Raw genomic sequence first — 26404 nt, 5'->3', positions numbered from 1 at the left:
CTGCCACCCTCACACAGCCCGGCCCCTGCCATCCTCACCCAGCCCTGCCATCCTCGCCAAACACTGCCATCCTCACCCAGCCCTGCCATCCTCACCCAGCCCTGCCCACCTCCGCCTGCCCTGCCACCCCCACCCAGCCCTGCCACCCTCACCCAGCCCTGCCATCCTCACCCAGCCCTGCCCTTGCCACCCTCACCCAGCCCTGCCACCCTCACCCAGCCCTGCCATCCCCACCCAGCCCTGCCATCCTCAACCAGCCCTGCCATCCTCAACCAGCCCTGCCATCCCCACCCAGCCCTGCCCCTGCCACCCTCATCCAGCCCTGCCACCCTCACCCAGCCCTGCCACCCTCACCCAGCCCTGCCCACCCCACCCAGCCCTGCCACCCTCACCCAGCCCTGCCACCCTCATCCAGCCTGTCCCTGCCACCCTCACCCAGCCCTGCCCCTGCCATCCCCACCCAGCCCTGCCACCCTCACCCAGCCCTGCCACCCTCACCCAGCCCTGCCATCCCCAGCCAGCCCTGTCCCTGCCACCCTCACCCAGCCCTGCCATCCTCCCCCAGCCTTGCCACGCTCCCCCAGCCCTGCCACCCCCACCCAGCCCTGCAACCCTCACCCAGCCCTGCCATCCACACCCAGCCCTGCCATCCCCACCCTGCCCTGCCATCCTCGCCACGCCCTGTCGCTGCCACCCAGCCCTGCCCCCTCACCCAGCGCTGCCCATGCCACCCTCGCCCAGCCCTGCCACCTTCACCCAGTGCTGCCCCTGCCATCCCCACCCAGCCCTGCCCCTGCCATCTTCACCCAGCCCTCCCATCCCCACCCAGCCCTGCCCCTGCCATCTCCACCCAGCCCTGCCATCCCAGCATTACCCCTGCCATCACTACCCAGCTCTGCCCCGCCATCCTCACCAAGCCCTGCCCCGTCACCCAGCACTGCCTCTGTCATCCTCACTCAACCCTGCCATCACCACCCAGCCCTGCCCCTGCCACCCTGCCCTGCCATCACCACCCAGCCCTGCCACCCTTACCCAGCCCTGCCCCTGCCATCCTCACCGAGCCCTGCCACCCAGCCCTGTCCTGCCATCCTCACCGAGCCCTGCCATCACCACTCAGCCCTGCCCCTGCCATCCTCACCCTGCAGGTAGGGACAGGGACACAGGCCATGAGCCAGCTAGAAGAGTGATTGGAGCTTGTGATGTTGGTGTGAATTTGATCCATGTGACAGCCATTGAGACTTCCGGTGGCGTACATGAGCTGAGTGGTTACTGAAAGGTGGCTCGCTCTTGGGAACTTCATACGGGCCCTTTTAACCCATCAAACAGACACAAAAACACCACAAAGTTCCCCTGGACTCACCCCCAGCTAATATCCAACCGATCGGAATACCTTCAAACCAGTGACGGAGCCGGAAAAACAGCAAAAGTTGGGAAAGGATCCCGGCTCCGGGTCACTGTCCATGTGGAGTTTGCACATTTTCCCCGTGTCTGCGGGGTTTCACCCCCACAACCCAAAGATGTGCAGGTAGGTGGATTGGCCACAATTAATTGCCCCTTAATTGGAAAAAAAGAGAAAAAGAATTGGGTACTTTAAAATTGAAAAAAAAGCCGGGAAAGGAAGACCCCAACTTCAGCACGAGGGGGCACGCTTGGCGAAAGAGGGAGTAAGGCGACCAGCCAGGGTCGCCAACACACCTGTGGATGGAGCTTCTGTCGTCAAAGCTCCAAAAACAGAGACTCAATAAAGGAGAACCTTACCCCGGCCATGTGGTTGGCAATAGAAACTGCACTGGTCCCCATAAAGGAGGGATGAACGGAACGGAGACTGGAGACACAGGAAGCGACGGTGCGGGACCTGGAGAAAGGACCACCGATCAGGATACACGGATCACCTCGTTCAAAGCTGAGGTGGCAAGGTTGGTAACAACCCAGAAACGCTCGAGGGAAAAGTTAACGATCAAGAGAACAGGTCCCATCGAAAGAACCGGAGAACTATCGGGTTACTAGAGGGCAGGAACCTGCCATGGGAGTGTCCCTTTAAGAAATCTGTGTGTCTTATCCACATGGCTTCAGTGATGTCCTTGTGTGGGTGGAGCTGTGCTGTGACTCTGAGTTTTACTTTCGCTTAGGAGTTTGAACTGAGTTTGAACTGCACAGGTTGAAGGAAGTGTTTCACTACCTTCATTTTAAAAGCTGTTTTCAGACTACTTGATAACTTAAAAGAGATAATTGCTTCCTGGAAGGAATTCAAACCTGCTGTTTGGAAAGAGGAACAAGAGCATCAATAACAAGTCCTAAAGACAGTGAGAATGCCGTGTGCTGGGCCACACCTTTTAAAAGAGGTTTCTGTAGATTTTGTTATTGAGTTGGAACAGTTAAGGGGGAATTCATTAAGGGTTATACATAGATTACTGTAGCTGTGTGGGCTGTTTATGTTTGTAGTTGATAAAAGTTCTTGCTGTGTGTGTTTATACAAATATTAACTAAATTTGTAGAATAAAGTTTGTTTTTTTGATTAAAAGTGCCTCAGATCTCTGTTGAATAAGACCTGAAAGGCAGCTCTTGTGCTCAACGTAACCAAAACCATTAAACAGTTATAGGTCAGGTGAACTCCACTTTGGAGTTTTCTAAACCCTGGTCCATAACAAAACCGACAGAATACGTTGCAAGAATGCCCAGGAAACTGGCCGGGGAGGAAGGCTTTGCAGAGGTGGATCGGGCCCACAGGTCACTCTGTAAAAAGTCCAAGTCAGGAGAACTACCACGGGCGACAGTCACAAAACTGCACAAGTTTCAGGACAAAGAGCGGGTGCTGAATTGGGCGAGGAGCACCCGGTCGTGCAGGTGGGAAGGACACACAATCCACATCCGCCAAGACATTGGAGCCGGCCTGGGCAAGCGGCAGGCGGCGTTTACCGGGGCCAAAGCGGCATTATTTAAAGTAAAGTGTGGTTTGGCATGTTGTACCTAGCGAGACTATGGGCCACATCCAACAGCAAAGAAGTCTATTTCAACACACCAGAATAAACGAACAAGTTCATTTGAAAGAATGGACTTGGGAAGCAACAATAAGAGACAATCAGGAACTCTTACATCCGCTTTCTCTTTGTTCCTTAAGCCTACAGGATCTATGGAGGGGGTGAGGGCAACTGGACTTAGAGATGGGGGAGTGGGGGGAGCAGGGGAGGTCAAACAGGTCAGGCACAAAAGGAGCTGCTCCCAGGGGTGGCCACCACACTGGGAGCAGGCTAGCGTACGGGAGTAAGAAGAGCAGAGGGGGAGGGGGGAGCGCAGTGCATCTTTCGAAAGGAGGGAGTGCCTGACCGATGAGAGGGGCAAAGTAGCAATCCATGGGGGAGCAGGAGGAAAGGGGCAAGGGGTGGGGGGAGGGACAGATATGGGGTTGGGGGGGAAGCAATAGGGACACGGAGAAAAGGGGACAGCAAGGACAGATGGGTTCTGGGGAGGGGGGTGGGGGGGGGGGGGGGGTCAGGGACTAGGTAGGGGGAGGGGAGAGGGTAGAATGCTGGTTATGACACATTGCACATGGAAAGGGCTGGGAAGAGGAAGGTGATAATGGCCACCTGGGATAGCCCACGAACAAAGTGAAATCCCGGTGTGCAGGGTCACATCCTCAAGGTACGTATGGCTGACCCCACAGGAGAGAGGGGACAAACCCCCCCCCCCCCAGAATAGTCACCTGGAACATGAGGGGTCTTAATGGGCTGCTGAAAAGACCCAGAGTCTTTGCCCATCTACAAAGTCTGAGGGTCGACATATTCTTACATCAAGAGACACACCTGAGGGAGAAGAACCGACTGACGGTGAGGAAAAGGATCTGGGTGGGGCAGAAGTATCAAGCGGACTTCGACAGAAAGACAAGGGGGAGGTGGCCGCACTGTTCACCAAGAGGACAGACCTTACAGTGATAAACACGGTGACTGACCCAGGGGGATATGGGAACAATAAGTTATAGTTAGTGAATCCTGGAAGTCTTCTGAAAGTCTAAATACACCACATCCCCCGGTCTCCCTGGTCAGCGCTACTGGTTAGTGCGGCAGCATGGTAGCATTGTGGTTAGCACTGCGGTCCTCACGGTGCTAAGGACCTGGGTTCAATCCCGTCTGAGTGGAGTTTTCACATTCCCTCCGTGTTTGCGTGGGTCTCACCCTCACAACCCAAAGGTGTGCAGGTGGATTGGTCATTCTAAATTGCCCCTAAAATAAAACTCTACTAGTTATATCTTCAAACAATTCTAGTAGATTAGTCAAGCATGAATTTTGTTTTGTAAATCCATGCCGACTTTATCTGATTACACCACACTTTCCAAATGCTGTGCCATGAAATTGTCCACAGTGGACTCCAGCAACTTCCCTACTACCAACTTTAGGCTCACTGGTCTATAGTTCCGTTTTCTCTCTGCCTCCCTTTTTGAATAGCCTCGATCACACTCTTAGTATGCTTTAATACAAGGGGGCACGACTGCGGTGGGCCGTATCTCAAACAAAGGCAAATCAGATTACAGGAGGGAGATAAATCACTTGGTTGCATGGTGTACCAAAAACAACCTCTCTCTAAATGTTGGAAAGACCAAGGAACTGATCATCGACTTCAGGAAGCGCAGCACGACACACACTCCCGTCTGCATCAACGGCTCCGAAGTGGAGATGGTCGATAGCTTTAAGTTCCTGGAGGTCACTATCACCAACAGGCTGTCCTGGTCCACTCACGTTGATGCAACAGTCAGGAAAGCCCAACATCGTTTCTACTTCCTACGGAAGCTAAAGAAATTTGGCATGTCTGCATCGACTCTCACAAACTTCTACAGATGTGCGATAGAGAGCATTCTATCCGGCTGCATCACAGCCTGGCATGGCAACTGCTGAGCCCAAGATCGCAAGAACTGCAGAGTGTGGTGAACTCAGCCCAACGCATCACACTAGCTTGCCTCACATTGATTCTGTTTACACCTCCTGAGGAAGGCAGACAGCATTATCAGAGACCCCTCCCACCCAGGCATTGCCTTTTTCCAGACCCCTCCATCAGGCAGAAGATACAGAAGTCTGAAGACCGGCACATCCAGACATAGGAACAGCTTCTTCCCCACAGCTACAAGACTCCTCAACGACTCCCCCTCGGACTGATCTGTTCCCTGTAAGAACACTATTCACAATGCCCTATGCTGCTCTTGCTCATGTATTGCTTTGTTTGTCCCCTTGTTCCGCTCTGTAACCAATCACTGTTTGTTGATGTGCCATTTGTCAATGTTCTCTGTTGATTATTCTTTTTGTCTACCATGTACGTACTGTGACGTTCCCTTGGCTGCAGAAAAATACTTTTCACTGTACTTCGGCACATGTGACAATAAATCAAATCAAATCAAATGAAATATAGTTTCTGGTCTGGTTGTTGTAACCGGTCATTTGGATTTGACTGTTAATATACCTCGTGTTTCCGTATTTTCATATCTTTTCTTTTTGTTATAAATGAAAATCAAAAAAAATTTAAAAGAAGATAGGAAGAGTTTTTTTTCAATATATAAAAGGTAAGAGAGAGGCAAAAATAGACATTGGACCACCGGAAAACGTGGCTGGAGAAGTAGTAATAGGAAACAAAGAAATGGCAGAAGAACTGAATAGTTACTTTGCATCAGTCTTCACGGTGGAAGACACCAGTGGGATGCCCAAGCTCCAGGAGAGCCAGGGGGCAGAAGTGAGTGCAGTGACCATTACTAAGGAGAAGGTTCTGGGGAAACTGAAAGGTCTGAAGGTGGATAGATTACCTGGACCGGATAGACTACACCTGCAGAAGGATTCGGACAAGCTAGGAGAGTGGGCAATGAAGTGGCAAATGGAATACAATGTGGAAAAGTGTGAGGTTATGCACTTTGGAAGGAGGAATGGAGGAATAGACTATTTTCTAAATGGGGAAATGCTTCGGAAATCAGAAGCACAAAGGGACTTGGGAGTCCTTGTTCACGCAATTACGGGGAGGTTCTTGATTAATAAGGGAATCAGGGATTATGGGGAGAAGGCAGGAGAATGGGGATGAGAAAAATATCAGCCATGATTGAATGGCGGAGCAGACTCGATGGGCCGAGTGGCCTAATTCTGCTCCTACGCCTAATGGTCTGATGGGCTAAAATACTTTTTCAAAAATGACAACCATTGAACCAACTGAGCTAACCAGTCCCTGGTCTGTGGGATCTTGCTGTGTATAAATCGGTAGCCGTATTTCCTACACTTCAACTATATTTCACACAAAATTCATGCTAAATTGCCCTTCGTGTCGGGTCGGGTTACTGGGATAGGGTGGAGGTGTGAGCTTGGGTGGGGTGCTCTTTCAGAGGGCCGGTGCAGACTCGATGGGCCGAATGGCCTCCTTCTGCACTGTAAATTCTATGAAGTCCATTCAGAGCTGTGAAGCGCATTGGGTCGCCCTGAGGTTGTGGCAGAGACACGGAAATGCTACTGGTCATTGTTCTGCCTGAGGCTCAGTTACACAGATAAGATATTTCAGGCTGTGACAGTTACTGACCACCCTTTCTTAGATTAACGAAAACCCCCTGAATTATCACCATGCAACCTAGAACACACCTCTCACACCATTTTGAGCGAGGCAGTGTAGAAACGTGTCCGCCCGCTTCACATGGCCACCTGAGGCCTGCATCTGCTCAAACAGTCGATGCATCGCAGACGGAATGTTTGTTGGACCAACCACCTCTTTCTTCAGATCCAACCTGGAACATTCCAGAACAAAAAACATTAAGGTGGGTTGCGTCAGTGCAACATGCATAGACCTGAAAAGACTGCGGTAACCTGAAGCGATGTCCCGAAGCTTGGTACATTGGCGAGACCATGCCGACGCTGCGACAACGAATGAACGGACATTGCCCGACAACCGCCAGGCAGGAATGTTCCCTTCCAGTCGGGGAACACTTCAGCAGTCAAGGGCATTCAGCCTCTGATCTCCGGGTAAGCGTTCTCCAAGGCGGCCTTCAGGACGCGCAACAACGCAGAATCGCCGAGCAGAAACTTATAGCCAAGTTCCGCACACATGAGTGCGGCCTCAACCGGGACCTGGGATTCAGGTCGCATTATATTCACCCCCCACCATCTGGCCTGCAAAATCCTACCAACTGTCCTGGCTTGAGACAATTCACACCTCTTTAACCTGGGGTTACCCCATCTCTGGATCTGTAAACACTTAATTACCTGCAAATGGTCGCATTCTAGGCATTGTCTTGCATCTTTGAATTTGTCCATATATATGTTTCTGGAACCTACCTCTTCATTCACCTGAGGAAGGAGCAGTGCTCCAAAAGCTAGTGTTTGTAACAAACCTGTTGGACTTTAACCTGGTGTTGTAAGACTTCTTACTGTCTTAAAATAGTGACTTCTTTACCTGCTCCTCCTGATACACATGAGTAAACTTTACCCACACAAGTAAATTCTTTAAAGAGATCTGGCACCTTCTTATCAATCACCTCTTGATCAGGCTGTACAATCTTTTGCACCTCCTTCGCTTCACTTGGGCTTTCCTTTACCACTCTAACAAACCCCACTGTCTTATCCTGTTTTACCACATCAGCCTTCCCCGTGCTTTTCTTCAACCACCAACACTGTGACTTTACATGGCCTAGTTTATTACAGTGAAAACATTTGAAATTTTTCATTTCTTTTCCACCCTCCTGGATTTCTTTTTTTAATCTGAGATACACTCTCCTTATTATCTCCCATCAGATCACCTTTACCTTTACCACTTGAGTATTTCTCATGTCCCCAGTTTCTATCCCTCACAGGCTGAAACTGATGTCGGAAACCAAGCTTTGATTTATGAACTAATTCATAATCATCTGCCATTTCTGCTGCTAATCTCGCAGTTTTAATCCTCTGCTCTTCCACATGAGTTCTCACTACATCAGGAATTGAATTTTGATACTCCTCCAAAAGTATAATTTCTGTGAGAGCTTCATACGTTTGGTCTATTTTCAAAGCCCTTATCCACCTATCAAAATTACTCTGTTTGAGCCTTTCAAACTCCATGAATGTTTGACCAAATCCTTTCCTTAAATTTCTAAACCCTTTGTCTGTCGGCTTCAGGCACTAGTTCATATGCACCAAAGATGGATTTTTTTCTCCTCCTCATACATCCCAGATACCTCCTCCGGTAGTGATGCAAACACTTCACTAGCCCTACCTATCAGCTTTATTTGAATCAGTAATACCCACATGTCCTGTGGCCATTTCATTTGTTTAGCTACCTTCTCAAATGAAATGAAAAAGGCTTCCACTTCCTTTCATCAAACCTTGGCAATGCTTGGACATATTTAAATGGATCCCCACCAGGCCTTCGACTATGATGCTCTTTCTCACTTTCCTCATCACTATCATCCAACTGTACGTTTCCCTTTATGCCTGCCAATTTTAACTGACTGTCATGTTTCATGGCCATTTTCCGAAGTTCAAACTCTCTCTCTTTATCTTTTTCCCTGATCTGTATCTCCCTTTCTCTTTCTTTTTCTGCTAGGGCTATTCTTTCTGTTTTCCTTTTCCTCGCCCCCTCTTTCTCTTTCGTTTTCATCTCTCTCTCTTTCATATTCAAGCTGCTTTAATTCTTTCTCATGTTCCATTTGTTTAATTTGTAACTGACTTTTTGCTGTTTACAATGAGTCAAACTGAATCTCAGGCAACTTTAAATGCTTAGCCACCGCCATAATTACCTCATCTTTTCGCATTTTGTCAGGAATGTTAACTGCAATGTTTTTGCCAATTCTAACAGTCTGCTTTTAGTCTCTGTCCGTAACGTACTGCGTGTCACCGTCTCCACCCCCAAAAACTTCTGAGCCTCTGAAAGAGCCATTGTCTACAACACACTCCCCACTTAAACTAGAATACCACACCTGATAAGCAACCACAATATGCTCACCCCTCACTGTCTTTAAGTTCACTAAGCCAATCCAATAGATAGACTTTTATCCAGGACGAGCCCCCAATTTGTTATGGGCCAGGGTTTAGAGAACCCCAAAGTGTATCATGGAGTTCACCTGACCCACAACTTTTAATAGGTTGTGGTATGGGGAGCACACGGCCCACTCTACAGGTGCGATACAGCAGAAATGGAAAAGTATTTTTTAAAGCAAAACAATGTTTATTCTATGAACTCAAGTTCACCTTTTAAGCTTTCCTTTTAACATCCATAAGACTTAAAACACCTTTTACCAGAAGCACATCAGGTTAAAGTCACAACTGTCTTTAGTTTTAAATCACCAGGATCGATTTACAGTCTTTAGATTACAAAGAAAGATTCATACACCTTCTGGCTGTGACTGCAGCTATCCAGCTCTGAAAAACTAAACTAAAACACACCCTACAGCAAACAGCCTAAAACCAAAGTAAAGCCCAGCTCCACCCACTCTCTGACATCACTGCAGTAATAAACACCCATTTCTTCAAGGTACTCTCACTACAGATATTTATACACACACCCATTTATAAACACCCATTTCTTAAAGGTACTCTCACATGACAGTGTTTATCTGTAACACGAGAAGAGATAAATATGTTGGGTTATAATAGAACAAAGGTCTGCTAATCTAACGATTCCCCTAACTCTATCCCACCCTCCACCCACGTACATGCAAGATAGGCACATAATGCGGTGTGGAGGGATCAAAATGATGGGCATTAAACTGGGAGTGAGAGATCTGCGGATCTTCGCTGCTGAGGTTGAGGTCTGTGTAGGCCGTGATCTCTTCAGAGTAGGGCAGCACGGTAGCATAGTGGTTAGCACTGTGGTTTCACAGCGCCAGGGTCCCAGGTTCGATTCCCTGCTGGGTCACTGTCTGTGCGGAGTCTGCACATTCTCCACGTGTCTGCGTGGGTTTCCTCCGGGTGCTCCGGTTTCGTCGCACAGTCGAAAGATGTGCAGGTTAGGTGGATTGGCCATGATAAATTGCCCTTAGTGTCCAAAAAGGTTTGGAAGGGTTATTGGGTTAGGGGGATAGGGTGGAAGTGAGTGCTTAAGTGGTTCGGTGCAGACTCAATGGGCCGAATGGCCTCCTTCTGCACTGTATGTTCTCTGTTGTAACGCGAGATATTGGAAATCATCGGTTGGTTTGGATCCTTTAGTATTTGGGGAGTCACCGAGGTTCCCCCTCAGGTCGATTCAATTCTGACTGGTCTCCACCAGCTTCAGTCAGGTAAGATTGGCATTCCCCACAGGAGAGTTTAAAGGGGGTTCTTCAAACCACTAACCTTGCCTGAAGCTGCTGGACTGACCTTCCTTGGGTCAATCTGACTGGAGAGGGAGGAAGGACTTTACTTTGCACCTTCAGACAGAGACCCATCAGATCAGAAAGCTCAGGGCTTGCACCCTCCAGCTTCTTGATCCAACTGAAAACTAACTTGGAAAACAGTCACACAGCGAATGCCGACCAGCTGGGCTGAGGAGGAAACAGAGCCTCCATCTGGGGGTCTGAGAGAGATCCACCCCCATCAGGGAGAGCGAACACAAAGCCATCTTCAGCTCTGCCCCAAACCTGAGAGCCAGCCTGCCTTTCTTTGCAGAACTTTCTGGAACAACCCAGACCAATCAGCAGTGAGTGTCAGTCAAGACCTGGAATCCAGAGGAATCATCGCTGATGTCAGAGCACATCCAGCTGGATTTCTTTAAAAATCACGGTCCAGATACCAGGAATATCCGGGAATAGAAATTATAACAGACAAAAGAACAGGAATTAAAGCAAAACAAGGGTCAGACGAGGATTTACAACAGGTTCCTGACACTTTTCCTATTAGACACTCCCAGGACAGGTACAGCACGGGGTTAGATACAGAGTAAAGCTCCCTCTACACTTTCCCCATCAAACACTCCCAGGACAGGTACAGCACGGGGTTAGATACAGAGTAAAGCTCCCTCTACACTTTCCCCATCAAACACTCCCAGGACAGGTACAGCACGGGGTTAGATACAGAGTAAAGCTCCCTCTACACTTTCCCCATCAAACACTCCCAGGACAGGTACAGCACGGGGTTAGATACAGAGTAAAGCTCCCTCTACAATGTCCCCATCAACACTCCCAGGAAGGTACAGCACGGGGTTAGATACAGAGTAAAGCTCCCTCTACACTTTCCCCATCAAACACTCCCAGGACAGGTACAGCACGGGGTTAGATACAGAGTAAAGCTCCCTCTACACTTTCCCCATCAAACACTCCCAGGACAGGTACAGCACGGGGTTAGATACAGAGTAAAGCTCCCTCTACAATGTCCCCATCAACACTCCCAGGAAGGTACAGCACGGGGTTAGATACAGAGTAAAGCTCCCTCTATACTGTCCCCATCAAACACTCCCAGGACAGGTACAGCACGGGGTTAGATACAGAGTAAAGCTCCCTCTATACTGTCCCCATCAAACATTCCCAGGACAGGTACAGCACGGGGTTAGATACAGAGTAAAGCTCCCTCTACACTGTCCCCATCAAACACTCCCAGGACAGGTACAGCACAGGGTTAGATACAGAGTAAAGCTCCCTCTATACTGTCCCCATCAAACATTCCCAGGACAGGTACAGCACGGGATTAGATACACAGTAAAGCTCCCTCTACACTGTCCCCATCAAACACTCCCAGGACAGGTACAGCACGGGGTTAGATACAGAGTAAAGCTCCCTCTACACTGTCCCCATCAAACACTCCCAGGACAGGTACAGCATGGGGTTTGATACAGAGTAAAGCTCCCTCTACACTGTCCCCATCAAACACTCCAGGACAGGTACAGCACAGGGTTAGATACAGAGTAAAGCTCCCTCTACGCTGTCCCCATCAAACATTCCCAGGACAGGTACAGCACGGGGTTAGATACAGAGTAAAGCTCCCTCTACACTGTCCCCATCAAACACTCCCAGGACAGGTACAGCACAGGGTTAGATACAGAGTAAAGCTCCCTCTATACTGTCCCCATCAAACATTCCCAGGACAGGTACAGCACGGGATTAGATACACAGTAAAGCTCCCTCTACACTGTCCCCATCAAACACTCCCAGGACAGGTACAGCACGGGGTTAGATACAGAGTAAAGCTCCCTCTACACTGTCCCCATCAAACACTCCCAGGACAGGTACAGCACGGGGTTTGATACAGAGTAAAGCTCCCTCTACACTGTCCCCATCAAACACTCCAGGACAGGTACAGCACAGGGTTAGATACAGAGTAAAGCCCCCTCTACACTGTCCCCATCAAACACTCCAGGACAGGTACAGCACAGGGTTAGATACAGAGTAAAGCTCCCTCTACACTGTCCCCATCAAACACTCCCAGGACAGGTACAGCACGGGGTTAGATACAGAGTAAAGCTCCCTCTACACTGTCCCCATCAAACACTCCCAGGACAGGTACAGCACGGGGTTAGATACAGAGTAAAGCTCCCTCTACACTGTCCCTATCAATCACTTCCAGGACGGGGGGAGACTACAATGTGTGTTTGGTGTGACCCCCGGCTCCAAAGGTGAATGATCCATGGCCGCAGTTGCTCACTGTCCGTCGTACTGATTGGAGAATTCTTACCTCTGTAATATGGATGTAAACTCAGGTGTCAGGTAGAAGCTCTGGAGCACTGCATTGATACAACAGGTCAGCCCATGATTGTCCAGTCCCACTACACCTGTGGGAGAATACACAAAGTGAGGCAGACACACAGTGCAGAGAACAACTTGACACGTGTCTCTCCTAAAACTCTGTACGTCCCTCATTGTCTCCTCTCTAATCGATCACTCAGCTGTTAGTGGGATTCTATACTCCCGCTGCTGGTCAATTGGAATTCCCATTGAAGCCACGCTATGCTGCCAGAAACCCCATGGGTGGGAGAGTGCTGCTGGCAGGAAAAGTGAATCGCAATGGCCAGAGAATCCTGGTGTCAGACTCTCACGGAGCATTTCCAGCCCTGATTAGGCAGAGTTAAGGGGAATGGAGGCCAGCTTGGTCGGGAAGGGGGAACCAATGACAGGAGAGGAGGTTACAGGGAAGAGGGTGGTGAGGAAATTGTGGAGTAAGGACGCTCAAGGTCACTATGAGCAAATTCATTGGGATGTGACTTTATAGATCAGCACAGCCTCTAAATACATTCAAACACTGCGTGTTAGTCCTGACAACACCTTTAAACCACAACTCCCCAGAAACTCTCGGCCGGATTCTCAGGTCCGCTTGCCGCGTTTTCCTGGATGGCGTGCACTCACCGCCAGCGGGATTGTCCGTTCCCGCCGCCTGCCAATGGGATTGTGGCCATCCCGCGCCGCCGGGAAACCCATGGGCGTGAGTGTGCTGCCGGTGGAGGGAGAATCCCGTCAGCGGAGAATCCCGCTAACTGTCTTGAAGCATTTACCGAGAACCACACCGAGCCTCTCACCCTGATGAAAGCTGGGATTGGGAACAAGCATTCCCGTAGAAGTCATTCCCCATTCATCCTGAAATCAGGCATCATCAAACACATACGCACGGAGCAATATCACACATCACAAGACAGCTCCCACAGCAAGGAAACAATCTGAATGGATGCTTGAGTCAGTGTGGTAGTCGCCACTAGTGGCATATTATATGTATTACGACACTGCCCGTATATTAGAGGTACAATGGTAAATCCCTGCCTCCTGGCTCCGCCCAGCAGGCGGTGTATAAAAGTGTGTGCTCTCCGATGCTGCAGCCATTCTGGTTCCAGCGACAGGAGGCACAACATCTTGTTCAATAAAGCCTCGATTGTTCCACCATTCTCGTCTCGTGGTAACTGACGGTGCATCAATTTATTGAACAAGATTTTTTAAACGATGGATCTCCGCATCAAGCCTGATCGCCTGCAGCTGAGCCCTCAAGCAGCCAACGCCACGTCCGCCTTCGACCACTGGCTAGCCTGCTTCGAAGGCTACCTCGGAGCAGCCGCTGAAGAACCCTCGGACGCGCAGAAGCTCCAAGTCCTCTATTCACGGGTGAGCCCTGACATTTTCCCCTCATCCGGGATGCGCCCAACTACTCCTAAGCAATGGAGCTCCGGAAGGGACATTACGTTCAACCGGTGAACCAAGTATACGCCAGGCACCTCCTGGCAACAAGACAGCAACTCCCCGGGGAGACTCTGGATGATTTCTTGCATGCCCTGCAAATCCTAGGTAGGAACTGTAACTGCTAGGCAGTTTCGGCAGAACTTTTAATTAGAGACGTTTACGTCATGGGCACAAAGTCTGCCAGCGGCTACTGGAAGGGGGTACGCTCGATCTTGCAGCTCGCTACTTTGTTAGAAGTGGCCTCCCGTAACATTCAGTCCTACCCCCCCCCCCCCCCCACCCACCCCCGACCGCGCGGCACCCTCGTGGGCCCCACCAGCTGCTGACTCCAGCTCACCGCAAGCCTGCACCGCGTGGCTGCCAGCCAACTCTGGGGGCCCCAAGTGTTATTTTTGCGGACAAAACAAACACCCCAGGCAGCGCTGCCCGGCGCAGAGCGCGATCTGCAACGGCTGTGGGAAGAAGGGACACTTTGTTTCTGTTTGTCAGGCCCGGTCGGTCGCTGCTGTTTCCAGGCCCGGCGTTTCTACATCCCCCACTTGCAACCCACGGGCGCCGCCATCTTCCTCACCGCAAGCCACGTGCGGCCTGTGGGCGCCGCCATCTTTGATGCTGTCCGCCATGAGCGCCTCGCGGGCGCCGCCATCTTCGGCGCCATTTTGGCCGGTGCCTCAGGACCCCGCTCGTCTGGCTGTTCATCACCTACCGCTACCTCTGCCACCGCTGACCAGCCGTGACCTCCCAGCACCTTCCGCAGCTCGCCTCCATCACCCTGGATCAGTCCTGGCCCCGCAACCTCGCGACCGCAACGATGGCGGTGAAGATCAATGGGCACGAGACAACCTGCCTCTTTAACTCTGGGAGCACAGAGAGCTTCATCCACCCCACTACGGTAAGGCGCTGCTCCCCCCCGGTACACCCCGTCACCCAGAAAATCTCCCTGGCCTCCGGATCCCATTCCGTTGAAATCCGGGGGTACTGTATCGCGTCCCTCCCGTCCAAGGCGTAGAGTTCAGCAACTTCCGGCTCTACGTCCTCCCCCACCTCTGTGCTGCCCTGTTACTTGGCCTGGACTTCCAGTGCCACCTCCAAAGCCTAACCTTAAAATTCAGTGGACCCCTACCCCCCCCTCACCATCTACGGCCTCCAGACCCTTAAGGTCGATCCACCTTCCCTGTTTGCGAACCTCACCCCGGATTGCAAACCCGTCGCCACTAGGAGCAGACGCTACAGTGCCCAGGACAGGACCTTCATCAGGTCGGAGGTCCAACGTCTTCTGCGGGAGGGGGTCATTGAGGCCAGCAACAGCCCCTGGAGAGCACAAATGGTGGTAGTGAAGACTGGGGAGAAGCACAGGATGGTCATTGACTACAGTCAGACCATCAATCGGTCCACGCAGCTCGACGCGTACCCCCTCCCACGCATATCTGACATGGTCAATCAGATTGCGCAGTATCGAGTCTTTTCCACAGTGGACTTGAAGTCCGCCTACCACCAGCTCCCCATCCGCCCAGAGGACCGCCAATACACTGCGTTCGAAGCAGATGACCGCCTCTATCACTTCCTTATAGTTCCTTTCGGCGTCACTAATGGGGTCTCGGTCTTCCAGCGAGAGATGGACCGAATGGTTGACCGGTACGGACTGCGGACCACCTTCCCGTACCTAGATAACGTCACCATCTGCGGCCACGATCAGCAGGACCACGACACAAACCTCCAAAAATTCCTCCAGACCGCCAAACTCCTTAATCTCACATACAATAGGGAGAAATGCGTGTTCCGCACCAATCGCTTAGCCATCCTTGGCTATGTAGTGGAAAATGGAGTCCTAGAGCCTGACCCCGACCGCATGCACCCCCTCCTGGAACTCCCTCGCCCCCAAGGCCCTGAAACGATGCCTGGAGTTTTTCTCCTATTACACCCAATGGGTCCCTAATTATGCAGACAAGGCTCGCCCACTCATTCAGTCCACAGTTTTTCCCCCGCCAGGCCTTCAACGGCATCAAGGTGGACATCGCAAAGAACATAGAACATAGAACATAGAAAAATACAGCACAGAACAGGCCCTTCGGCCCACGATGTTGTGCCGAACCTTTGTCCTAGATTAATCATAGATTATCATTGAATTTACAGTGCAGAAAGAGGCCATTCGGCCCTTTGAGTCTGCACCGGCTCTTGGAAAGAGCACCCTACCCAAACTCAACACCTTCACCCAACACCAAGGGCAATTTGGACATTAAGGGCAATTTATCATTGGCCAATTCACCTAACCTGCACATCTTTGGATTGTGGGAGGAAACCGGAGCACCCGGAGGAAACCCACGCAGACACGGGGAGGACGTGCAGACTCCGCACAATCAGTGACCCAAGCCGGAATCGAACCTGGGACCCTGGAGCTGTGAAGCAATTGTGCTATCCACAATGCTACCGTGCTGCCCTTGAGAACAAATAAATCTACACTATATCATTTAACCGTAATCCATGTACCTATCCAATAGCTGCTTGAAGGTCCCTAATGTTTCCGACTCAACTACTTCCACAGGCAGTGCATTCCATGCCCCCACTACTCTCTGGGTAAAGAACCTACCTCTGATATCCCTCCTATATCTTCCACCTTTCACCTTAAATTTATGTCCCCTTGTAATGGTTTGTTCCACCCGGGGAAAAAGTCTCTGACTGTCTACTCTATCTATTCCCCTGATCATCTTATAAACCTCTATCAAGTCGCCCCTCATCCTTCTCCGCTCTAATGAGAAAAGGCCTAGCACCCTCAACCTTTCCTCGTAAGACCTACTCTCCATTCCAGGCAACATCCTGGTAAATCTTCTTTGCACCTTTTCCAAAGCTTCCACATCCTTCCTAAAATGAGGCGACCAGAACTGTACACAGTACTCCAAATGTGGCCTTACCAAAGTTTTGTACAGCTGCATCATCACCTCACGGCTCTTAAATTCAATCCCTCTGTTAATGAACGCGAGCACACCATAGGCCTTCTTCACAGCTCTATCCACTTGAGTGGCAACTTTCAAAGATGTATGAACATAGACCCCAAGATCTCTCTGCTCCTCCACATTGCCAAGAACTCTACCGTTAACCCTGTATTCCGCATTCATATTTGTCCTTCCAAAATGGACAACCTCACACTTTTCAGGGTTAAACTCCATCTGCCACTTCTCAGCCCAGCTCTGCATCCTATCTATGTCTCTTTGCAGCCGACAACAGCCCTCCTTACTATCCACAACTCCACCAATCTTCGTATCATCTGCAAATTTACTGACCCACCCTTCAACTCCCTCATCCAAGTCATTAATGAAAATCACAAACAGCAGAGGACCCAGAACTGATCCCTGCGGTACGCCACTGGTAACTGGGATCCAGGCTGAATATTTGCCATCCACCACCACTCTCTGACTTCTATCGGTTAGCCAGTTCGTTATCCAACTGGCCAAATTTCCCACTATCCCATGCCTCCTTACTTTCTGCATAAGCCTACCATGGGGAACTTTATCAAATGCCTTACTAAAATCCATGTACACTACATCCACTGCTTTACCTTCATCCACATGCTTGGTCACCTCCTCAAAGAATTCAATAAGATTTGTAAGGCAAGACCTACCCCTCACAAATCCGTGCTGACTATCCCTAATCAAGCAGTGTCTTTCCAGATGCTCAGAAATCCTATCCTTCAGTACCCTTTCCATTACTTTGCCTACCACCGAAGTAAGACTAACTGGCCTGTAATTCCCAGGGTTATCCCTAGTCCCTTTTTTGAACAGGGGCACGACATTCGCCACTCTCCAATCCCCTGGTACCACCCCTGTTGACAGTGAGGACGAAAAGATCATTGCCAACGGCTCTGCAATTTCATCTCTTGCTTCCCATAGAATCCTTGGATATATCCCGTCAGGCCCGGGGGACTTGTCTATCCTCAAGTTTTTCAAAATGCCCAACACATCTTCCTTCCTAACAAGTATTTCCTCGAGCTTACCAATCTGTTTCACACTGTCCTCTCCAACAATATCGCCCCTCTCATTTGTAAATACAGAAGAAAAGTACTCGTTCAAGACCTCTCCTATCTCTTCAGACTCAATACACAATCTCCCGCTACTGTCCTTGATCGGACCTACCCTCGCTCTAGTCATTCTCATATTTCTCACATATGTGTAAAAGGCCTTGGGGTTTTCCTTGATCCTACCCGCCAAAGATTGTTCATGCCCTCTCTTAGCTCTCCTAATCCCTTTCTTCAGTTCCCTCCTGGCTATCTTGTATCCCTCCAATGCCCTGTCTGAACCTTGTTTCCTCAGCCTTACATAAGTCACCTTTTTCCTCTTAACAAGACATTCAACCTCTCTTGTCAACCATGGTTCCCTCACTCGACCATCTCTTCCCTGCCTGACAGGGACATACATATCAAGGACACGTAGCACCTGTTCCTTGAACAAGTTCCACATTTCATTTGTGTCCTTCCCTGCCAGCCTGTGTTCCCAACTTATGCACTTCAATTCTTGTCTGACAACATCGTATTTACCCTTCCCCCAATTGTAAACCTTGCCCTGTTGCACGTACCTATCCCTCTCCATTACTAAAGTGAAAGTCACAGAATTGTGGTCACTATCTCCAAAATGCTCCCCCACTAACAAATCTATCACTTGCCCTGGCTCATTACCCAGTACTAAATCCAATATTGCCCCTCCTCTGGTCGGACAATCTACATACTGCGTTAGAAAAGCTTCCTGGGCACACTGCACAAACACCACCCCATCCAAACTATTTGATCTAAAGAGTTTCCACTCAATATTTGGGAAGTTAAAGTCGCCCATGACTACTACAAAAGAACAAAGAACAAAGAAATGTACAGCACAGGAACAGGCCCTTCGGCCCTCCAAGCCCGTGCCGACCATACTGCCCGACTAAACTACAATCTTCTACACTTCCTGGGTCCGTATCCTTCTATTCCCATCCTATTCATATATTTGTCAAGATGCCCCTTAAATGTCCCTATCGTCCCTGCCTCCACTACCTCCTCCGGTAGTGAGTTCCAGGCACCCACTACCCTCTGCGTAAAAAACTTGCCTCGTACATCTACTCTAAACTTTGCCCCTCTCACCTTAAACCTATGCCCCCTAGTAATTGACCCCTCTACCCTGGGGAAAAGCCTCTGACTATCCACTCTGTCTATGCCCCTCATAATTTTGTATACCTCTATCAGGTCGCCCCTCAACCTCCTTCGTTCCAGTGAGAACAAACCGAGTTTATTCAATCGCTCCTCATAGCTTATGCCCTCCATACCAGGCAACATTCTGGTAAATCTCTTCTGCACCCTCTCTAAAGCCTCCACATCCTTCTGGTAGTGTGGCGACCAGAATTGAACACTATACTCCAAGTGTGGCCTAACTAAGGTTCTATACAGCTGCAACATGACTTGCCAATTCTTATACTCAATGCCCCGGCCAATGAAGGCAAGCATGCCGTATGCCTTCTTGACTACCTTCTCCACCTGTGTTGCCCCTTTCAGTGACCTGTGGACCTGTACTCCTAGATCTCTTTGACTTTCAATACTCTTGAGGGTTCTACCATTCACTGTATATTCCCTACCTGCATTAGCCCTTCCAAAATGCATTACCTCACATTTGAGGTACTACCCTATGACTTCTGCACCTTTCCAAAATCTGTTTCCCAATCTGTTCCTCCACATCTCTGCTACTATTGGGGGGCCTATAGAAAACTCCTAACAAGGTGACTGCTCCTTTCCTATTTCTGACTTCAACCCATACTACCTCAGTAGGCTGATACTCCTCGAACTGCCTTTCTGCAGCTGTTATACTATCTCTAATTAATAATGCCACCCCCCCACCTCTTTTACCACCCTCCCTAATCTTATTGAAACATCTATAACCAGGGACCTCCAACAACCATTTCTGCCCCTCTTCTATCCAAGTTTCCGTGATGGCCACCACATCGTAGTCCCAAGTACCGATCCATGCCTTAAGTTCACCCACCTTATTCCTGATGCTTCTTGCGTTGAAGTATACACACTTCAACCCCTCTCCGTGCCTGCAAGTACTCTCCTTTGTCAGTGTTCCCTTCCCCACTGCCTCATTACACGCTTTCGCGTCCTGAATATCGGCTACCTTAGTTGCTGGACTACAAATCCGGTTCCCATTCCCCTGCCAAATTAGTTTAAACCCTCCCGAAAAGTACTAGAAAACCTCCCTCCCAGGATATTGGTGCCCCTCTGGTTCAGATGCAACCCGTCCTGCTTGTACAGGTCCCACCTTCCCCAGAATGCGCTCCAATTATCCAAATACCTGAAGCCCTCCCTCCTACACCATTCCTGCAGCCACGTGTTCAACTGCACTCTCTCCCTATTCCTAGCCTCGCTATCACGTGGCACCGGCAACAAACCAGAGATGACAACTCTGTCTGTCCTGGCTTTTAACTTCCAGCCTAACTCCCTAAACTTGTTTATTACCTCCACACCCCTTTTCCTACCTATGTCGTTGGTACTAATGTGCACCACGACTTCTGGCTGCTCACCCTCCCCCTTAAGGATCCTGAAGACACGATCCGAGACATCCCTGGCCCTGGCACCCGGGAGGCAACATACCTTCCGGGAGTCTCGCTCGCGACCACAGAATCTCCTATCTATTCCCCTAACCATTGAATCTCCTACAACTATTGCTTAACTATTCTCCCCCCTTCCCTTCTGAGCCCCAGAGCCAGACTCAGTGCCAGAGACCTGGCCGCTAGGGCCTTCCCCCGGTAGGTCATCCCCCCCAACAGCATCCAAAACGGTATACTTGTTTTGAAGGGGAACGGCCACGAGGGATCCCTGCACTTTTTGCCTGTTTGTTTTTTTCCCCCTGACTGTAACCCAGCTATTCTTGTCCTGTACCTTGGGTGTGGTTACCTCCTTGTAACTCTTCTCAATCACCCCCTCTGCCTCCCGGATGATCCGAAGTTCATCCAGCTTCAGCTCCAGTTCCCTAACACGGTCTTTGAGGAGCTGAAGTTGGGTGCACTTCCCGCAGGTATAGTCAGCGGGGACACCGGTGGTATCCCTCACCACCCACATCCTACAGGAGGAGCATGTAACTGGCCTAGCCTCCATCCCCTCTTACCTGACAGAATATAGCTGTCCTGTGGACTAACTAGATCTCCGCCCACCGACCCTGCTCCCAGTCAGCTACACTTTCTGTAAACTCCTGGCTCTCTTCGCACTCTTTGCGGAAATGTCGGAAACAAAATGAAAGGAGCGCCTTACTCCCTCCTCACCTAACTCCCTTGGTCACCAAACTCTCACTATCACACTCAAATGCACCAAATTCAGCACTCAGTGCAAACAAAGTCTGCACTGTAGGGGATCACTTTTATACTGTGAATCTAGCCTCTGAAAACCTGGCCTAATCAAAGAACAAAGAACAAAGAAATGTACAGCACAGGAACAGGCCCTTCGGCCCTCCAAGCCCGTGCCGACCATACTGCCCGACTAAACTACAATCTTCTACACTTCCTGGGTCCGTATCCTTCTATTCCCATCCTATTCATATATTTGTCAAGATGCCCCTTAAATGTCCCTATCGTCCCTGCCTCCACTACCTCCTCCGGTAGTGAGTTCCAGGCACCCACTACCCTCTGCGTAAAAAACTTGCCTCGTACATCTACTCTAAACTTTGCCCCTCTCACCTTAAACCTATGCCCCCTAGTAATTGACCCCTCTACCCTGGGGAAAAGCCTCTGACTATCCACTCTGTCTATGCCCCTCATAATTTTGTATACCTCTATCAGGTCGCCCCTCAACCTCCTTCGTTCCAGTGAGAACAAACCGAGTTTATTCAATCGCTCCTCATAGCTTATGCCCTCCATACCAGGCAACATTCTGGTAAATCTCTTCTGCACCCTCTCTAAAGCCTCCACATCCTTCTGGTAGTGTGGCGACCAGAATTGAACACTATACTCCAAGTGTGGCCTAACTAAGGTTCTATACAGCTATTAACTTAATTAACTAATTAACAAGCTCCAGCTGCAAGTGCCTACAAGTAGAAGCCGGTTTAAAGCTTATTGAAAATTCACCTTCTTCTAAACCAAACAGCAACTTTTAAGTTAATTAACTAAATAAAAGAAAGACTAAACTTTAGATAAAAATGAAGCCTTATACTCCCTTGGTCACCAAACTCTCACTATCACACTCAAATGCACCAAATTCAGCACTCAGTGCAAACTCAAAGGCCACGATGCATGCGGTCGAGGAGTCCCTCCTCTTTCAGGTGCAGAGCGATGCATCGGACGTGGTTCTGGCCGCCTCCCTCAACCAGACAGGCAGACACGTGGCTTTTCCCGCACCCTTCATGCCTCCGCAATTCAGCACTCCTCTGTCGAAAAGGAGGCCCATAGTGGAAGCTGTGCGACATTGGAGGCATTACCTGTCCGGCAGAAGATTCACTCCCCTCACTGACCAACGGTCGGTTGCCTTTATGTTTAACAATACACAGCGGGGTAAGATCAAAAATGACAAGATCTTGAGGTGGAGGATCGAGCTCTCTACCTATAATTATGAGATCTTGTATCGCCCGGGGAAGCTCAACGAGCCCCCAATGCCCTATCCCGCGATACATGTGCACAAGTGGACCAACTCCGGGCTCTTCACTATGACCTCTGCCACCCAGGGGTCACCCGGTTCTTCCATTTTATCAAGGCCCGCAACCTGCCCTACTCCATTGAGGAGGTCAGGACCGTAACCAGAGACTGCCAAGTCTGCACAGAGTGCAAGCCGCACGTCTACCGGCCAGATAGAGCGCACCTGGTGAAGGCCTCCCGTCCCTTTGAACGCCTCAGCATGGACTTCAAAGGGTCCCTACCATCCACCGACCGCAACACGTATTTCCTGAACGCAATTGATGAGTACTCCCGGTTCCCTTTCACCATCCCATGCCCCGATATGACTTCTGCCACAATAATCAAAGCCCTCCACAGCATCTTCACCCTGTTCGGTTTCCCCACCTATATCCACAGTGATCGGAGATCCTCCTCTCTGAGCGATGAGCTGCGTCAGTTCCTGCTCAGCGAGGGCATCGCCTCGAGCAGGACGACCAGCTACAATCCCCGGGGAAACGGGCAGGTGGAGAGGGAGAACGGGACGGTCTGGAAGGCTGTCCTGCTGGCCCTGCGGTCTAAAAATTTCCTGGTCTCTCGCTGGCAGGTGGTTCTCCCCGACACGCTCCACTCCATCCGTTCGCTCCTCTGCACCGCAATTAACGAGACCCCTCACGAAGGTGTGTTTGCCTTCCCCAGGAAGTCCACCTCTGGGGTCTCGCTCCCAACATGGATGACAGTTCCTGGACCCGTCCTCCTTCGGAAGCACGTGCGGACCCATAAGTCGGACCCCTTGGTCGAAAACGTCCACCTCTTACACGCTAACCTGCAGTACGCCTACGTGGCACACCCGACGGGCGCCAGGACACAGTCTCCCTCCGGGACCTGGCACCCGCTGGATCCCCACCCACGACCCCCGACCTGACACGGCCCCCCCCCCCCCGGTTGCCTCATTCTGCGCCACTCACCCTCCCTCCGGCGAACCTCACCGCAGCCCCCACCCCAGCAGGATCCGTCCTCCCACTGGTTCCACTCAGGGGTGACGAAGACAAGGACAACCCGCTCCCGGAGTCACAGGTGACCCAGTCGGCGCCCACATCACCACCAGGACTGAGGCGATCGCAGAGGAGGGTCAAGGCCCCCAACAGACTTAACTTGTAATGTTTTCCACCACCCCGCCGGACTCTTTTTTAACAGGGGGTGAATGTGGTAGTCACCACTAGTGGTATATTATATGTATTACAGCACTGCCCGTATATTCAGGGTACAAGGGTAAATCCCTACCTGCTGGCTCCGCCCAGCTGGCGGTGTACAAAAGTGTGTGCTCTCCGATGCTGCAGCCATTCTGGTTCCAGCTACAGGAGGCACAACATCTTTGCTCAATAAAGCTCGATTGTTCCACCATTCTCGTCTCGTGGTAATTGACGGTGCATCAGTCAGGAGAGGGACTGGACAGTGGGGAGGCCAGATCCTGGGGCAGGGAGAACAGGCAGCAAAGTGACAGCGGCAGAGCAGTAAGACAGGATTAATTACCATTCTTAAACTTGCCGCTTGTATAGAGCCATGGAGACGGAGGCTGGAGCTGGCCTGCCTCCACTTGTCCAGTAGGAAGGTCATCACGAGAGCTTCTCTCAGTGTCCGAAGTATCCAATAACCCGGTCTTCCCCTGTTTCTTTTCATTAGGAGTTGACTTCTCCTGAAAATAAACAATACAATGACGGCAAAATCAATGATATCCACCAAACACATCACCATGCAGCCTCCGCCATTTCCTCCAACTCCAGCACCATGTCACCACCAAATACATCCACCCCCCCGCCCCAACTCCGATCATCATCCTGCAGGAACCACACCATCTGTGACACCCTGGTCCTCTCCTCGAACAGCCCCAACTCTCCATCCTCGTCCCACCGCACCTTCCCGACTAATCACAGAAGATGCAAAACCTGTCCCTTCACCTCCTCACTGCCCACGGCCACAAACACTCCTTTCAGGTGAAGCAAACTTTCACTTGCACCTCCTCCAATTTGGTTTACTCGATTTGCTGCTCCCAATGGGGTCTTCTCTACATTTGGGAGATTAAGCGCAGACTGGGTGACCACTTTGTGGAACACATTCACTCAGTCGGCAAGCATCGCCCCAACCATGCTGTCACCTGCCTTGTTATCTCCCTACCTTGCTCTCAGGCCCACTAGTCCGTCCATGGCCTTTTGCAATGTTCCAGTGACGCCCAGCGCAAACTGGAGGGACAGCACCTCATATACCAATCAGGTACTTTACACCCACGGGACTCAATGTTGAGTCCAACATGAACTCTCTGCTACATCTTGACCCTTTTTTTAAATCCAAAAGGTTTTTTGTCCCAACACAAGACCCACCGCACACGACTCCACCAGGCCAACTCTCATTCCTTCTCAAGCTTTGCCGGATCAGAGCTTCTTTACTCATTAACACTCCCGTCGACACAGTCATCGACGCTCCCGTCGACACTCCCGTCGACACAGTCATCGACGCTCCCGTCGACACTCCCGTCGACACAGTCATCGTCGCTCCCGTCGACACTCCCGTCGACACTCCCGTCGACACAGTCATCGACGCTCCCGTCGACACTCCCGTCGACACTCCCGTCGACACTCCCGTCGACGCTCCCGTCGACACTCCCGTCGACACTCCCGTCGACGCTCCCGTCGACACTCCCGTCGACACAGTCATCGTCGCTCCCGTCGACACTCCCGTCGACACTCCCGTCGACACTCCCGTCGACACAGTCATCGACACTCCCGTCGACACAGTCATCGACACTCCCGTCGACACTCCCGTCGACACTCCCGTCGACACAGTCATCGACACTCCCGTCGACACAGTCATCGACACTCCCGTCGACACAGTCATCGACACTCCCGTCGACACTCCCGTCGACACTCCCGTCGACACAGTCATCGACACTCCCGTCGACACTCCCGTCGACACTCCCGTCGACACTCCCGTCGACACTCCCATCGACACTCCCGTCGACACTCCCGTCGACACAGTCATCGACACTCCCGTCGACACTCCCGTCGACACAGTCGTCGACACTCCCGTCGACACAGTCATCGACACTCCCGTCGACACAGTCATCGACACTCCCGTCGACACTCCCGTCGACACAGTCATCGACGCTCCCGTCGACACTCCCGTCGACACAGTCATCGACACTCCCGTCGACACAGTCATCGACACTCCCGTCGACACTCCCGTCGACACTCCCGTCGACACAGTCATCGACACTCCCGTCGACACAGTCATCGACACTCCCGTCGACACTCCCGTCGACACTCCCGTCGACACTCCCGTCGACACAGTCATCGACACTCCCGTCGACACAGTCATCGACACTCCCGTCGACACTCCCGTCGACACTCCCGTCGACACTCCCGTCGACACTCCCATCGACACTCCCGTCGACACTCCCGTCGACACAGTCATCGACACTCCCGTCGACACTCCCGTCGACACAGTCGTCGACACTCCCGTCGACACAGTCATCGACACTCCCGTCGACACAGTCATCGACACTCCCGTCGACACTCCCGTCGACACAGTCATCGACGCTCCCGTCGACACTCCCGTCGACACAGTCATCGACACTCCCGTCGACACTCCCGTCGACACTCCCGTCGACACTCCCGTCGACACTCCCGTCGACACTCCCGTCGACACTCCCGTCGACACTCCCGTCGACACTCCCGTCGACACTCCCGTCGACACTCCCGTCGA

The 26404-nt window shown here is 51.1% G+C and overlaps 1 protein-coding gene across 1 annotated transcript in view; it reads right to left on the bottom strand.

Moving 5' to 3' along the window:
• usp18 (ubiquitin specific peptidase 18) overlaps nucleotides 1–25117 on the bottom strand; it is a 119585-nt gene extending 94468 nt beyond the window's left edge. The window contains exons 1-4 of the mRNA XM_072485454.1: nucleotides 25031–25117; nucleotides 24179–24341; nucleotides 12567–12663; nucleotides 6597–6739 (exon numbers count right to left, since the gene is read on the bottom strand). Coding sequence (XP_072341555.1) covers nucleotides 6597–6739; nucleotides 12567–12663; nucleotides 24179–24341; nucleotides 25031–25117 — 490 coding nt within the window. The remainder of the gene's footprint in view (nucleotides 1–6596; nucleotides 6740–12566; nucleotides 12664–24178; nucleotides 24342–25030) is intronic.
• Between the last annotated feature and the right edge of the window lie 1287 nt (nucleotides 25118–26404).

This window comes from Scyliorhinus torazame, chromosome 19, assembly GCF_047496885.1.
Source record: "Scyliorhinus torazame isolate Kashiwa2021f chromosome 19, sScyTor2.1, whole genome shotgun sequence".
NCBI lineage: Eukaryota > Metazoa > Chordata > Chondrichthyes > Carcharhiniformes > Scyliorhinidae > Scyliorhinus > Scyliorhinus torazame.
Note: the sequence above shows the minus strand (reverse complement) of the source record. Positions and strands in the feature narration are given on the sequence as shown.